A 16,193-nucleotide genomic window follows, 5' to 3' on the forward strand; every position below is an offset into this window, starting at 1 on the left:
CGTGTGCGAAGTGGACTGTGGTGGCAGCAGCCCACCTCCCTTTCACTGGTCTGGTCGAAGTGGGTTGCATGTGGCCTATGACATTAAGTTGGTTTGACATCCCTGGTTTAAATGAAGATATTCACTACAAAAGAACAGGTGAAAACTTGTGTAAAGTACAAAGCTAAGTTCTTTTTAGTCCCCAGTGTGCCACCTTATTAAAAAAGGAGTCCTGGAAACAACCCCAACATCAGACATGGGGTAACTTCTTTTTTTTTTAAGAAACTAAGACCTTGTCAGCATAAATGCTCATCTCAAGGCTTCAAAGTATGACTTACAAAACCAATGAATCATGTAACTTCATCCATCTTTTGTACTTTTATGTCACTGTATGTAAAGAAACTAGGCTTCAAAATACAGACACTTGATGGCTAGATTACAGCTTCCTGTGCTTTAAGCTAGCTTGACGCAACCTCAGACCCCAGTCTGAAATAACCAGCATCATTATGGTGGTTATCAACTTTATTTGTTAAACCAGGCTCTCTGCTGCAGGCGCCATGTATGCTCAAATATCAAGGTCATGTGACTTCTTCTGACCAAAATGCTCTCCGAGTACTGCCTACGCCAATCAGACTCACAATTAATGATGATAAAAATCTGTAATGAATAAAACAAATGTAACAGTAAAATGCAGAAATCTACTGGGACAGAAAACCATTAATATGGTGATTTAGGGCTTTACTTTGTCAGCAGATACTGATTTAGCTTAGAATCAAGTATAAGAACATGTATAGATTTTCTCCATCACCACATTAATGCATGCAACTACGCAATGCACATTTTGTGCTTTATATTGTGGTTTTACTAAAGAACGACATTGCGACAGCAGAGAATTTTAATCATTTAATTACATGGTGCTTCAGCCATTTTTAAACCACAATTTAAAACCTGCTCCTGACCAGGTGTTTGTCTCTCTTTACCCAGCTAAATCAGCAAAGGAGGGGCTTTGGGACCACTCTGAGCGCCCTTAAGTGGCCCAGTCAGGGCCCAGACTAACTCGACTGAACATCTCTGTAAAAATCTGAAAACTGCTGTGCACCAGCACTCCCCGTCCAACCTGACAGAGCTTGAGAGGTTCTGAGAAGAATGAGAGAAAGTGCCAAAAACAGGTGTGCCGAGCAGAGTTATTATAGTTTTGCATTTTCCAATGAGTTAAAAACCATAAATAAAAACACATTTTCAACCAAAAACCAGCCAGCTAACCTTTATTGAGACTCCTGGTATGGATTACATTTCACAGAAGCAGCGTGTCTCTGTACATTTAATACAGAAAATAGAACAGCAGCAAGATCTTTGGATGGCACTTTTGAAAACACAAAGTGCTTCACAGTTTGGATGAAGTGTACATAAGTCAAGGCACAAACACAGAGCTAGGATATGTACTTACATTCAATTTTTTTAATTTTTTTTTTACATCCATACGAGTATCTGTTGTGAAACATGACAGACAGAAATTAAAGACCAGCACATGGTTGAAAAAAATAAAAACACTGATACGGTCGTCTTCAGGTGATGCCTCAAAGCTTGGTCACCTTTTAATTTAAGAAATATGGCATTCAAAATTCAAATTGCTGTCAAGTGACCTTATTGAACATGACACAAGAAGCTCAGTTTTGCAGTTCTGTGCTTTGTTGTGTTAGCATGACAAAAATCATCAGACTGAAGATTTTTAAAGTAATTAGGTAGTTATTAAACCCTAATCACACTCAATACTGTAAACTTTTCCCAACAATTTCTGCAAATGTCTCACATGCCCTCTGTTGTTTTGGAAGTATTCCCAGACTCTATTAACATCCGACATGCGATTCAACAGGCGTAACCTGCAAAACATGATGGAATTAGACCATAAGGTCTAAACCAATAGAAGAATAGGATAAACCAGAGGAACGCTAGAACCAGGAAACAGCACAGGATGTAGCTGATGACAAAAAATATCTTTAATGAAATGTGGTCCGATTGCAGTCCGTAAAAATGAAGCACGGGAAAATCTTCGTCTCTGATACCTAATGAGAAAGAGATGAAATGTTCCACGTTTAGTGACCAATCAAAATTTGTGTGTAATGTCATTATTTGTGCCGAGGTTCAAAATGTTATTCTTTTAAACAACAGAAATACAAGTTTTATATTTTACAAAGTGATACATGTTTAATGAAAAAAAAACCCAAACACAAGTAAACCTTTGATAAGAGCAGAATTTTAAAAAGTGGAAGAATATTAAACCTATAAAACAATGATTAGCTTTTAGATGAAACAGACAAACATATGAAAATATTCAAGTCATTCGGCAGATAAGCGTCATTTCCTCAGCCAGAAACCTTCATCTGGTAATTCTGCCTGAGTCTATTCACAACTTTCAGATCCTTCAATCCCTCATCAGTTTCTTTCCTTTACTTTTGATCTGTAATAACATAAGGAGCTCTACATAAAGAATTCAAGTTAGAAAACCAGACATTTTTTAATGGGACTCTGGTTTTTTCCCTTATTTTAGGTTATATTACTGTTCCAGTGCTAGATACACACATTAGACATGGCATGTCTGAACATGTAAAAATAATAGAGGTTATCTGAGTAATTAATTTGGATTTATAACAAGTATTAAAACAAAATGACTGAACTGAATTCTGTTCAATAATTTACTCCTTTTGTCTTTCAGCAAACTTTTCTTTTACTCTTGTTTCTCCAAGAAAGTCCAGATTCACTCGTTGCCAGGCTGCTGTGAAAGGTTTAGTTCATTTATTTATTAACGTTTTGAGATTATTTCATTTGAATTTTAATTAAAGCTCAAAGAAAAAAAGTGAGCATAATAGTGGTAAATAATCATGATCTCAAAACAAACATAATTATGGTTTTATGCCCTAATCGAGAAACCAGAAGCTCAGGCTTCAGACTGCTCCACACACTCCTCCGTTTCACACAGTGTCATCTTCTCTTGGATTTGTTTGTGAGTAAGAGGGAGTAACTCCAATATGGTCACCTCAGGCACACAGCTAAGAGGTTCAAGTGAATACATACATATACCACAACCCCAAGTGTACATAAGTGTGTTACATTTAAAGAATTAAAAATTATATATTTCCCATAGACATAAATATCTATTGTCAAATCAGAAGTGGTCACATTCCAAAACTTTAAGTTCTGATGCTTCTTTCTCTGGGTGTCACAGTTATCACAGGCAGTATTATTGTGGGGTCTATTTTACAATATAAAGCACCTTGAGGTGACTGATGTTGCGATTTGGTGCTGTATAAATAAAATTGAATCGAATCATCTATCCACCATAAGAGACTAAAAGCTTTTAAGTGGAGGAATGCTCTACCTGGTTTGCAAACCTAACTATACTGATTTTAACACTAGTTTCAGTTATTGTTTTAACAGTTTACAACCAGCTGTGTAAAGATAAAATACCCTACAGACGCTAAAGCAAGGCGATAAAGCAACCATTTATTGCTTCCTCAGAACCAAGGTCCTGATGCAATGTGAGCTGAGATTGAAAACTACTTCATGCATTTTTGCTTTTGTCAACCTTCACAGAAACTGGATAATCCAGACTTTTCTGTCACAGTATTACACTGGAAACACTTCCTAGTCAAATAAAAACAAATTAAACTAAACAGCAAAGCTTCTCACCTTCAGGCAGAGGCCATGATGCACACGGCGAAGCCTCAAATTCACGCTTGCGAGCCTCGTAAAGTTTTGGGAAAAGGGTTTTTGCCCTTTGATCGAGCTCTGAAGAAGAAGACAGAACAGGGGACAAACTAAAGAGCATATCCTCACCAGAAAATGTTTGCTATTCTGAACAGAAAGAGCGAGCTAATAAACGTACCGGTTTGTAAGTTGGTGTATAAGATGACATCCCGGCAGAGAGGGCAGGTGGTCTTGTCCTTTCCGCTGTTCATGGCGTGTGCACGAAGACATGGCTCGCAGAAGACGTGACCACAGGCCTGACTTCTGTGAGGACTGAAGTAGACATCCAGACAGACGGCACAGGTGAGGTTCTCCCTGTTCTCCTGGTGCTCCTCCTCCTCCTCCTCCTCCTCCTCTTCCTCATCATCATCATCATCCAGCAGCAAAACTCTCACACGTTCAGCCTGGACATAAACATCCGAGTTTTTATTTTTTGTTCCCAAACAGCGGAGGGAAAAAAACGCTTCTACAAGCATACTTTGGAGGAGAAACTGCCCAGATCACATTTTGAATCTTGTATCTAAAATAATTTAAGTCCTGCTCATTATTACATGCATATGGTAACGGCACTGGTTCTTATATAGTGCTTTTCTACACTTACGGATACAGTTATGTCTGAAAGTTTTCACAGGACTCCAGGCAGTCATATGAAAAACTACACTCCATGATTCAACAGCATCTAGAACCACCTTCAACAGCAACTTTAAGTAATGATTTTCTGTATGACTCAGTCTCTCACATCATTGTGGAGGAATTTTGGCACACTCTTCTTTACCATGTCGCTTCAGTTCACAGACTTTTGCACACCACAGGGAAACGCACTTCAGCTGATTAGTGCCAAACAGCAGACTACTAAAACACCAGATTTTTGCTAACCACAACTGAAGCACGGCCTTCATGCATTTGGTCTTCCATCTGTACACAGCAAGCCAAATCAGATCATTTTATTAAAATGCATCTAAAAGTCACCAACATACAAACACCGAGGTGAAGTCCAGCAGAGCTATCAGCCCCATCAGATAAAGCAGCCACAGCCTCAAGTTTCAGTCTTAAAATAGAGTTGTTATGAAGGGAAAACTATCCACAGAGGCCAAAGCCCCCTTTCTGTGCCAAACAGATTTTTTATGCTGTAATGTTTTGGGGTATTTTACCATGATAATGGTGACTGCCCTGCTTTTTGAGCTAGAATGAAGGAATCATTGGAGAAGCTGCAGTTTTCAGCACTTCTATGTTGGCTTCCTTTTTCAGCCACAGCAGCTGCCACTTGATTGCATCCTTCATACTGACACTAACTCAGTGTGAACTTTGCTCTCTCACCAGTGCTTTCTCCTTCTGGTGTTGCAGCCATCTCTCTCTCCTCCTTTGTTTCCGTCTCACACTCTTCAGATGGTTCTTCTCTCTTTTGCTAAGGCTGTTTGAGGGTGGGGAGCCCACAGAGGTTTGAGGCTGAGACAATAACACACATGTGTCACTTATTTAGCAGCTCAAACAACAGAATCTATCAGCTAGTGAATTTTCTTTTTTTCACTGGTATGCAAGCAGACAGTTTAACCACAAGTTTGGGCTAGAGCCTTTCCAGTCTATCAGGGGGCAAGAGGTTGGGAGCACAGGGTCATCAATCTGTCACAGAGCTAACTCGGAGAGAAAAACAACCAGCTGCACCCACATTCACACTTACAGCCAAGTTAGAATCACAGTTTAACCCAACATGCTGGTCTATGGAGTGTGGGAGGAAGCCAGAGCACGCAGACATGGGGAAAACATGCAAACCTCACACAGAGGTCCTAGTCATTGGATTTGAACCCAGGACCTTCTTGCTGTAGGTGACAATCCCATTGGACCACTTTGCTGCTCACTTTGGAAGTTATCTGCCCACCAGCTATGGTAGGCTACAGCATACATTGCTGTATGAGAATGAGGTTAACCGTGCCTTAAAACTCTCTTGGCTGCTAAGTTAGACTGAAAATGGGAAATAACCTTGCCAAGGTTTCAGCCCCCCCTCCCAAATTCAGATGCATTCTGAACACTGGAAATACTCAGTGTGGTTTTGGGATGAAAGTCAGTAAAAGAGTCGAGAATTCACTTGACCATTACTTCTACTACTCTGTACTCACACGTAATCAGACATCACGTGGTCTGGCAGGTTAAAGACCGTTTACAATAAATCCAAACAGAGAGAGAGAGAAAAAAAAATGAATATACCACTGGTTCTTCTTCATGCTCAGAGACACTGTCAGAGATCCATCTCCTTCTGAGAAACACAGCAGGATCAGAAACCTCGTCGCAGAGAGCTGCAGTCTCTACAGAAGACTCGACACCCTCCTCAGTTAGCAGGAGATGCTGATCCAGAGGCGGCTGCGTACCCTCAGAAACAGATGAAGAGGCTTCACCATCTGTGTGAAGCTGCTCGCTTGCAGGATGTGAGACAACATCAGGGTAAAAATCACGACCACAGGAAGCTGGCACACTCTTCCAGAGAGCATTTTCTCTTTCTACAGGAGTTTGTCCATCAGTTTGTGGATTTGAGGCCTCCATAGGACTCTCATGAGGCATTGTAGCAGCACAGTTAAAATCCTGAAATCTATCCAGTGTAGTCGTGTTAAACTCAGCCCTCTCCTCGTGATTCTGAGAAACGTCCATCTGTCCCCTGTTGAGCCTCGACCTTAAAGGCTGGCCGATCAGGATGGAGTGCTTGTGGTCGTAATCCAGGCGGCTTTTGCTGAAGTGAATGGAGGCGTCAGTGCCACAGGGACACTGACTGCGATTAATGAAGTTGAAGCCTCCCAGGCGAGCTCTACAATTCTGGCAGTTCAGTTTTCCAGCAGTCCACTGGGTCTGGGAACACCAAAGGAACAAAGCTTAATGATTAACTTTTTTCAGTTTCTCGCTCCTCTTCCAACAATAACAGTGAACACAGCTTTAAAAAAAATGTTGACATATTATCCTTGTTCACACTGGTCACACTTACTTGGTGAACTGAGGTCAAAATCCACTCTGGCAATGTGTCAATATCGAGGTGCCAAATACTGCAAACATCAGCAGAGGCTTCATCTGTGTCTGGAATCTGCTCCAAAGCAAAAAACACACAGACAGCTGAGACGGTTTACATGTAAAAACAGCTTATCAGGTACTGATAGCCAGTTAGTGCCATGTGAGAAAGGATGTTTTCACACGACTTTCTACAGTCCAGTGGTGGAGGTGGTGATGATTTGGGCTTGTTTTGCAGCCATGGGACCTAAGCACCTTTAGTTATTGAGTCGACCATGAACTCCTCTGTACATCTGTGGACTAGAGCTCTATTAGTTTGAGGTCTGGTCCATAAACCTCAATGAACTGAAGCAGCATTAAAAGAGTTGGCCAAATTTGCTTTTTTGTGCGTTTTGTTTTAGCTTCTGTCACACATTAATTTCCCAATCAAATACCATAAAACGTCTCCTAAAGTAAACTATGAAGTTAATGAAAGAAAACACATTTAGGATTTTAAAATAAACTGTTACCGTTAACAAACATGTTGAGTCTATGATGCTTTTCCGACACTTCCTGCAGCGCAGCATGGATCTCTGCATATTTTCCTGCAGTGGGTCCTCCATCTGTACATGGTGACAAAGGCTGTCAATACATAATGATGAACTCACCTGCACTGGTCCTGACTCTCAAATAAAGGACAAAAAAACAAATCAAAACAAAACTAATGACAAAAATATTTGGACATTCAAACTGTCAGCTGAAATAATCAGCTGTGAATACAAACAATTGGTTGTTTGAAGAGCCCTCCTCCCATCTCTCCTCCAGATGCTCTATAGACATTAGGAAAACCACATGTACAGAGATTGATTTCTGAGTCAAAGGTTGGAGGCTGGAAATCAATTAGTTCAATCGCTTGCTGATGTGGATCCAGATAGGATCTGAAGTGGCTCACATCATTTTAAAGCTACTCCCTTTGGAAGTAGCCTACACATGCAAATAGATATAGGCTCCATCTGGTCCACAGCTGTTTCATTTTGATGATAAAAAAAAATAAATTTATAGTTTGCAGCAAATACGTGGATATTACTGTTTGGTATTTAAGGTGCAAAGTTAAACTGACTCAAAGCTAGGCCTGTAATCCTGGAAGGTGCGGGAGCTGTTACAGCAGTCATCAGAAGGATTGTTAAGCATTTGGACAATAATATGGATGAACAAGGGTTTTACAGTTAACTAAGTTAAACCTGTGCGACTTCACTCACCTTCAGGACTTTTTGGATCGACAGGGACGTTAATCTGAGCACTGAGAAGCAATGTGATGAATCCTGGACATGAGATGTTTCAAAAATCAAAACACTTTTATTGTCACATGGATTATATGGATTCTTCGATCAGCTGACAAAGAGGTGATCAAAAGGTGAGCTATTGATCTGATAACCCTCTACACCACCTACTGGAGATGAAGATGAACACTACAGAAAGTATCGTTACCGCCTCATAGCACAATACGTGCTACTTATTCTAGATTTTAGCTCTTTATTGTGTCTTATTTAGAGGGGTTTTTTAAGCTCTTGTATAAATGACCTTTAGTGTATTTTTTATTTTATGTAGTTCTGTTATAATGTTTGCTATATTGAGCCACGTGGCCTTTTCATGTTTTGGCTGCTGTACCACAGCAATTTCCAAACTTTAGTGGTAATAAGTATTTCTTATTTAACGTTATTTTTTAACGCTCACAGGTGCTTTGCGGCTCCAAACAATCTTTAAATAGTCACTAAAAGAAGAAAGGATACTCTACAGGCACGCTGGCGTGCACAACACACATGAAAATAACGGATCTGTGGACGGCAACACAAAGATCACCAGTCAGCCTTGGACAACCAAACTTCTCACTATCGATGTTTAAACTACGAGGGCAACATTACGGGTTTCCCCCCCTCTTTTCGCTTAACGTGCATAGTTTAAAGTTAACAGTTTCGATGAAATAAGAAAAACATATAATTCAAGTAAAACAATAAAATGTGCCGCTAGTTAGCTACTGAGCCCTATTAAACGACAGCGGCTTCGGTCCAAATACAACGAAGAACATTTCGACAACTGTTATAAACTAAGCTTACCCTTAAGATAGACGTCTTTGCTAGGTACACACGCTACCCTAATAAAACAAAGTAAAGTATTTCTCGGCTTTAGGAGTTTAAATAGCTCTGTGACGTCATGAAAAGCGCTCAACGGGACGTCTAATAGGCCAAAAAGGACCGTAAAGAAAAGAAAAGCGCAGCAGGCCGCTGCTGTCGCTTCAACTTCAGTGTTTATTAAGCCTGAGGAAAGTTATTGTAGATAACTAAACTAAAATCTAAAACCACGTGTAAAAAGAGATTTTCGTTAAACAGAAATAAAATCTAGACTTGAATAAAAAAATTGAGAACTTGTAAACTAAAATAAAATGAAAATATAGAGGACAGATCTTTAAGTAATTTTTAGTTTGGTTAAAAAAATATTACAAGTTGCCTGATGAGTCACTGAAAGACAAGTTTACTGAGACTCTGGATGTCTACAATACTATGACACACTTTCAAAAATTGTGTTATTCTAATAATACCTCTACTAGTCTTAACTATGACATGTCATTGCACGCAGCAATAATTGGAAAGACAGAAACTAACAAATGCTAAACTAAAAACCAAACATTGTCAAACAAAAACTAAAATGGAACTGAACTAAATTTTAAAGAGATCAAATAAAATAACAACAAATTATTAGAAAATACAAAACTATATTTAACTCTGAGCCTGAGGAATAAGCAGTCACCAGACTTGCGGGATGTTAATTTATTCTTTAACAATTTAATTTGTAAATCACAAAATAAAACTGATTTTGTTTAATAGCTAAACACAGTGTTATGTTACTTTTATGGGTTGGCCTTGGGAGTCCAGTAAGGTCATTGTGTCCCCTCAGATGAAATCTACTGATATGTTTTTACATCTGTGAGTAAAACATAGAGATTCTTACAGTTTTGTAATGACAGACTTAAACGCTCACGCTGCAACGCACACAAAGATCAAGCTTAGTCCTGCAGCAGCAATGGAGGGAAAGAGTGTGACTGAGGATACAAACTATAAAAGTCAGATTTTGAGAAATACTAGTTTCCTTTTTTGACTTAAAAAACTGCAGTGCTGTGAATTTCTGCTCTCGTCTGTGACTCCAGGTGTTCTCGTGTGTGGTGACTTCATTAATCCACTTGTGCACATTGAGAAAATTTCTCTCCTTTCCACAATATGCTACCCTCTTTGTCCTTCGGAAGTGCTCAAAGTATGCTAAGAAAAAAAGTCACCACCAGCCCAGAGCTTTAATAGAAGGCAGCATGGATCCATGCTTTCATGTTGTTGATGCAAAATTCTGACCTACCCTGTGAATGTCTCAGCAGAAGACTTAACAGAGCAGGTGAGGTTTTTCCAGTCTTGCATTTTCCAGTTTTGAAACCTCACTTTCCTGTCCTTAGCTGGCTGGTGTTCTGCTGATGTAGACCATCCGCTTCAAGCTTTGATTGGATTCAGAAATTCTCTTCTGCATACAGTGGTTACATGAGTTACTGTTTCTGTCTTATCAGCTCGAAGCAGTCTGGCCATTCTTCTCCGATTTCTGGCATCAACAAAGCATTTTCTCTTTTGAACCATACCCTATAAACCCTAGACATGGTTTTGCAGGAAAACTCCAGTAGATCACCAGTTTCTAAAATACTCATCTGGCGCTAACTGTAATGAAATGCTATGTGACAGGTAAAGACCGAAACACAGGACTTGGGAGACTTACTTGGGAGAGTAACTTAAACTCAGCTTAAGAACAAAGCATACATGGAGCAAGGCCGGAGCAAAACACATGGAAAACTTAAAAATACAGGGAACAGAAGGATACAACATAGAGGGAGAACATAAGAAAGGACAAGGGGAGACTCACACACTACACACCAGGTAATGAGGGAAGAGAAAACAGGTGGGAGCACAGCTGATGCTAATCACAGAAGAATAGACAAGGGAAGAAGAACTTAATACAAAACACAAGAGATTATCAAAATTAAACAGAAGCTAACACTGAGACACGGACTCAAACCACAAAACCTGACACAAGGACAGAAAGGTAAACATTGAGAAAAAGCTGACTTCACCTGAGAAAAAAATAAGGACAAAACACAAAGATGAGGCTTGGACAGAATGGACATGAAAGAGACCTAACATCATCAAGCGACAAACAAAGAACTAGAAGCATAAAAAAGAAATTAAAAAGCAAGAAGCAATAATAACAAACTCAAAAGAAAAAATGATAGAAAGCTTGACCATAAATCAATATTCAAACCCCAAAAGAATCATAAACCTACAATACTCAAAACCAACCAGATCAATCGTAGACCTAAGAAACACCCTTTCCACATTTCACAGTTACTTAAATTGCATTTATTGCCCATTCTGATGCTCAGTTTGACCTTCAGGTGGTCACCTTGACCATGTCTGCATGGGTAAAAGCATCAAGTTCCTGCCATGTGTATTCCTAATAAAATGGCCAGTGAGTGCAAATGGTTGTATACTAATGCAGGTAATTTATGATTTAAAGCAGGATGTTTATCCTTGTTTATACTTGACATTGTGTAACCTGTGACACAGATGACACAATGTATGAGTTTATTAATTATACAGGAACTCATCCTGCACTCCAGTTTTGCATGTAATTTTGCTGTTGTGCATCTGAGTTTATAACCTCTGATTTGTGGACAAAGTGTGTAAGTGCAACAGCACACATAAAAGATACTTAAAATAAAAGTTAATTTTGCCTTTAATGGAACAGAAAAGTGATGTAGGGAAAATGCCCCCCTGTTAAAGTTGTTTGGTTGTCCAATGTTTATGTCTGTCACAGATCCAGCTAAACTTTCATGACTTTTAAATATTTATTTAAATTAATGACATAATTTTTTCCAAATCAAATAGAGGAAACAATATGGAATTACTCAAAGATTTTAGGCTCTCATTAAAGCTCGTGGAGGTGCAGCAAAGCAGTACTTTTTATATTGTACTTGACGTTTTTTCGTTTTCAACATTGAACAACTGAATGAAAATAATACAGTGTCATAATAATATAACAATCTGGCACAATGGCCAAACTTTTTAATTATTTTATTTTATTTTACTTTTTATTTTGAAGGCGTTTGAAGCTTAAGATAACAAAAATGTAATAATTGTTTATGTGTTGTGACAGTGAATCAACGCCGGGTGGCAGTGTGACATCTCAGATTGACTGCACTGCGCTGATCGTGGTGCTGAAAGCAGACGACTGCCACAAATGAAATACACAGGAAGAAAAACATATTTCATATCAACTCGTATTGAGTTGAAACAATAACTGAAATTGTTTTAAATTAAAAAAAGATTTTAATTTTAGGCCATGCAAAAATGAGCAAATCCACTTTTTTCAATAAAGTTTAAATAAATAAATAAATCTTAATCCACTTGCAGTCTGGAGACCACGGAGTAAAAGGAAACTACTGTGTTTTTTTCACAGCTCCTACACCTTCACTGCCTGCGCTGTGGACTAAACAGACACAACCATGCCTCTGTTACAGCCTCACACAGAAATGACGCATTTTCCATCACCGGTATAAAACCGCAGCATCATTCTCCATCAGCAGCCAACACTCGCAGTTTACAGCCTCTCTTCCAGCTGACAAGCTTAGACCAGCTGACCGCTATGCGCTCTTCACGGTGTTCCCGTGCCATGCGCTCTGCAGAGTAGAACCTCTCCAGTCGCATCGAAGTGGCCCAACGATGGAGGGCACAAACAACACGACCGCCTGGCTTCAACTCGACAACTCTTCAAACAAAGCTCCAAAACCAGAAGACGAGGAGGTGAAACTCAGCTATCAAGTGGTCACATCCTTCCTGCTCGGCGCGCTCATCCTGTGCGCAATATTTGGGAACGCGTGCGTGGTTGCAGCCATCGCGCTGGAGCGCTCTCTCCAGAATGTCGCCAACTATCTGATCGGCTCTCTTGCCGTCACGGACCTGATGGTGTCGGTGCTGGTGCTGCCCATGGCGGCGCTCTACCAGGTTTTGAATCGGTGGACTCTCGGGCAGATTCCGTGCGACATCTTCATCTCTCTGGATGTGCTATGCTGCACGTCGTCCATCCTGCACCTGTGCGCCATCGCTCTGGACAGATACTGGGCCATAACCGAGCCCATAGACTATATGAAGAAGAGGACCCCGAGGAGAGCCGCGGTCCTCATCAGCGTCACTTGGCTAGTGGGGTTCTCCATCTCCGTGCCGCCTATGCTGATCATGCGCTCCCAGCCCAGCAGCATGGCAGAGGACAGGGCGAACCCCAAGCAGTGTAAGATAAGGCAAGACCCCTGGTACACAATATACTCAACTTTCGGGGCTTTTTACATCCCGCTAACTCTGATGCTGGTTTTATACGGGCGGATATTCAAAGCGGCCCGGTTCCGCATCAGGAGGACGGTGCGTAAAACGGAGAAGAAGAAAGTGTCCGACTCCTGCCTGGCGCTCTCTCCCGCGCTCTTCCATAAAAAGATCCAAGGAGACGCACAAGGCAAGAGCTGGAAAAGGAGCGTGGAGCCCAGGCCGCTGCCGAGTGTCAACGGCGCGGTGAGACACGCCGAAGACGGCGAGTCTCTGGAGATCATCGAAGTTCACAGCAACTCCAAAGGCAACCTGCCGCTGCCCAACACCCCGAGCTCCGTGCCGCTCTTCGAGAGCAGGCACGAGAAAGCGACGGAGGCGAAGAGGAAGATCGCGCTGGCACGGGAGCGCAAAACGGTGAAGACTTTGGGCATCATCATGGGCACCTTCATCCTCTGCTGGCTGCCTTTCTTCATCGTCGCCCTGGTCATGCCTTTCTGCCAGGAGTCGTGCTACATGCCCCGCTGGCTAGAGGATGTCATTAACTGGCTGGGCTACTCCAACTCTTTACTGAACCCCATCATTTACGCGTACTTCAACAAAGATTTTCAGAGCGCTTTCAAGAAAATCATCAAGTGTCACTTTTGCAGACCGTGATGGTTCAAGTTGGCGCGTGCGTGTGCGCCCGGGACACCACCAAGACTCACCGGATCACTGAGGGCTGATCTGGAGACATCCAGGTGAAAAAGAGACCAACAGTCTGCGACCAGATTGTTCTGAAACAAGAACTGAGGGCTCACAATGATTATTGCCGCTCATCACCATCGTTAAATATCTCCAGAGATGTCTATAGCCTATGCATAGATAAAGCTGTGATCGTTTGATTCAAGCTCCGTGTTGCTCATCCTGTTCTTTGATGTCCAATAAAAAAACAACTTTGTAATACTTTTTTCCCCTGAAGTCATTATTTTAACACTTTTAAATTCTGCGTCAGGAAGAATTTATTGAATTGAAACTGTGAATCCACGTTTCCAGTAGCTAAGCTGTGGATATTTAAAATTAACAAATAACATTTTAACTAGGCAAAAAATCAATAATATAGTGTTTCCAGCTTTTAGAAATTTGATGCTTTCCTCAGGTGCCAGTCAAAATTTTAGGGTTATTTTAATCCGATGGTTTACATTACAACATTGAGGCGATGGTTGTTGTAATATGTTACTGTATAAAAAATAAGAAAGAAGAAGAATATGAAGCATTTTGTGGGGTCTGTTAATTGAATTAAAAAACAACAACAGAAAATTAAAAAAAAACAAACTAAGACGACAATTTTTTGGACATTAAATTATGGACAATGACATGTATCTATGATGTCGCTCTGCTACACCGTAAGTTATTACATACTTTAATAATGGATGCAATAATAATGGATGCAATAATGTGGCAATTAGCAAAACAGAAAGGGATTTAGTCACAATAACATAACCTTCAACTTCTGAAGGATTTTCATTGTCTCTGATGATAACTGTCACCCAGCTTCTATAAACTACCAATGCATGCGCATGCAAATGATGGCATTAAATATCTACTGCAGTGCCCTCAAGCAAGGTGCATAATGAGACACTTTTCCCAGCAGAAGCTGTCAACAGTTAAGGATGTGACTGTGCAGCTTCCACATGTGGATTTGATTTTTTTTTTAATCCGTCTGTCTGAATATGACTAAATTACCTCTCCATCCACTGCTGACCTGTTGGAGGCCGACTCATTACAGAGTCATGCCATTTTGGTGTTTATTAAATAAAAAAAAATAATCTTAAATCAGAATCAGAATACTGTATTAACATCAATCCCAGAGAAAATTAGATAGATGAAACTGAATTTCTGGGAAATGTGGCCATAAATTAATGCTAAATATAATGAGAATATTTAAATGGATGAAAGAGTGTCTCTAATTAGAGAATTTCTTTCTACAAGAGCAGGAATGAATTAAACTGAAATGTGGTCTTGCAGACATTAAAGAGGAAAGTGGTCTTAAAAATGAACATTTAAAGGGGCAGCTGTGCATTTAAATCTGTCAAAAAAGCACCTCACTTCCTTACAGGATCTAATCCCTTCCATTTGAAACATGTCACCCTCCGCACAGCATCTTCACACAGACTCCTGAGTCCTGAAATGGTTCCTTATGAGCGCCACCTGCATTCTGATCATGTCGTGTCATGCATGTATGGGTGTTACATCAAAGCATTCAGAGTGAAACAAAAGCTTCCTTATTGCAGTCTGAAAAAATGCATTTCATCATTCCACTGAGGTGTGTGTGTGTGTGAGCTTTTTGCATGTGCCGGATGTATGGACAAACCCATGGAAAGAGGGGACAAAAAATAAACACACACATATGTGAGATTTCACAAATAGGTTGCAGCTTAAGTGGAAAAGGTGCTACTTCACTTGTGGCTTCATAACATATAAGTCCATCTTAAAAGGGGTGTGAAGGCGGCTCGCAGATGGATGCTGAAGAGGTGGTCGCCATAGAGACATATGGGGGATGCAAACTCCGGGGCCGAGGGGCAATTACCTGATCAAAGGCCTGCTGCGACACAGGAACACGGAGGTGTGTATGAGGGGCCCACAGCTGCCTGCTGCCTCACACAATAAGCAGGTGTATTATTTTATTTTATTTATTTATTGGCTGGTGCTGAAAAGTGGTCTTCTAGCAATAAGAGTTCCAGAAATCTTCCTCATATCTAAACAAAAAAACCCCAAAACAAATAAAAGTTGGGAAATCATAATTATGGCAGCTAAAACATGAAAAGTGGCATATTTCAATATAATGAAAACAATTACTCAGAATGAACAAACTCTGAAAATGAAAAAAAAAATGACATTAAAGAAGAAGCTCAGTTTAATAGAAAATAAAAAGAGGGAAGAGCTCAAGAATAGAAACTGAAGATGCTTTAAATCCTATTTAACTTTTATTTGAACTTAACTGTTTTTTCTCTATAAACAGACAGAGCCACATATACACCCACTGACAATTCTTCGTTGCAGTTCAACGAGGTGCTGGAAACATTCTTCAGTGAGTTTGATTCATATTGACATGATAGATTT

The 16,193-nt window shown here is 40.3% G+C and overlaps 2 protein-coding genes across 3 annotated transcripts; one reads left to right on the top strand and one right to left on the bottom strand.

Annotated features, from left to right (window-relative positions):
- Positions 1-1,236: 1,236 nt before the first annotated feature.
- LOC134632215 (E3 ubiquitin-protein ligase RNF180-like) lies at positions 1,237-8,912 on the bottom strand. 2 transcript variants are annotated; one of them, XM_063480868.1, is made up of 9 exons: positions 8,805-8,912; positions 7,950-8,012; positions 7,221-7,313; positions 6,692-6,787; positions 5,926-6,558; positions 5,041-5,169; positions 3,863-4,127; positions 3,667-3,765; positions 1,237-2,042 (listed from the first exon to the last, which is right to left on the bottom strand). In XM_063480868.1, exons 3-9 carry the CDS (start codon positions 7,311-7,313, stop codon positions 1,846-1,848), a joined length of 1,512 nt encoding a protein of 503 aa, XP_063336938.1. In that variant the 5' UTR covers positions 7,950-8,012; positions 8,805-8,912; the 3' UTR covers positions 1,237-1,845. The 2 variants fall into 2 exon arrangements, with proteins under 2 accessions (XP_063336938.1, XP_063336939.1); XM_063480869.1 differs by lacking the exon at positions 5,041-5,169.
- Positions 8,913-12,373: 3,461 nt separating this feature from the next.
- On the top strand, positions 12,374-14,008 carry LOC134632217 (5-hydroxytryptamine receptor 1A-beta). The gene has a single exon (XM_063480870.1). The coding sequence runs from the start codon at positions 12,498-12,500 to the stop codon at positions 13,746-13,748; it is 1,251 nt and encodes a 416-aa protein (XP_063336940.1). The 5' UTR covers positions 12,374-12,497; the 3' UTR covers positions 13,749-14,008.
- The last annotated feature ends 2,185 nt before the right edge of the window (positions 14,009-16,193 follow it).

This window comes from Pelmatolapia mariae, linkage group LG7, assembly GCF_036321145.2.
Source record: "Pelmatolapia mariae isolate MD_Pm_ZW linkage group LG7, Pm_UMD_F_2, whole genome shotgun sequence".
NCBI lineage: Eukaryota > Metazoa > Chordata > Actinopteri > Cichliformes > Cichlidae > Pelmatolapia > Pelmatolapia mariae.

What these genes read in the sequence shown, in the direction of transcription:
- LOC134632215 (XM_063480868.1), bottom strand. Translation starts at nt 7,313, where the DNA reads ATGGAGGACCCACTGCAGGAAAATATGCAGAGATCCATGCTGCGCTGC. An exon ending in TTTTGACCTCAGTTCACCAA is followed by an intron (nt 6,559 to 6,691) that starts GTAAGTGTGACC and finishes TGGTGTTCCCAG; the next exon opens with ACCCAGTGGACTGCTGGAAA. An exon ending in ATCATGGCCTCTGCCTGAAG is followed by an intron (nt 2,043 to 3,666) that starts GTGAGAAGCTTT and finishes CTTTCTCATTAG; the next exon opens with GTATCAGAGACGAAGATTTT.
- LOC134632217 (XM_063480870.1), top strand. Translation starts at nt 12,498, where the DNA reads ATGGAGGGCACAAACAACACGACCGCCTGGCTTCAACTCGACAACTCT.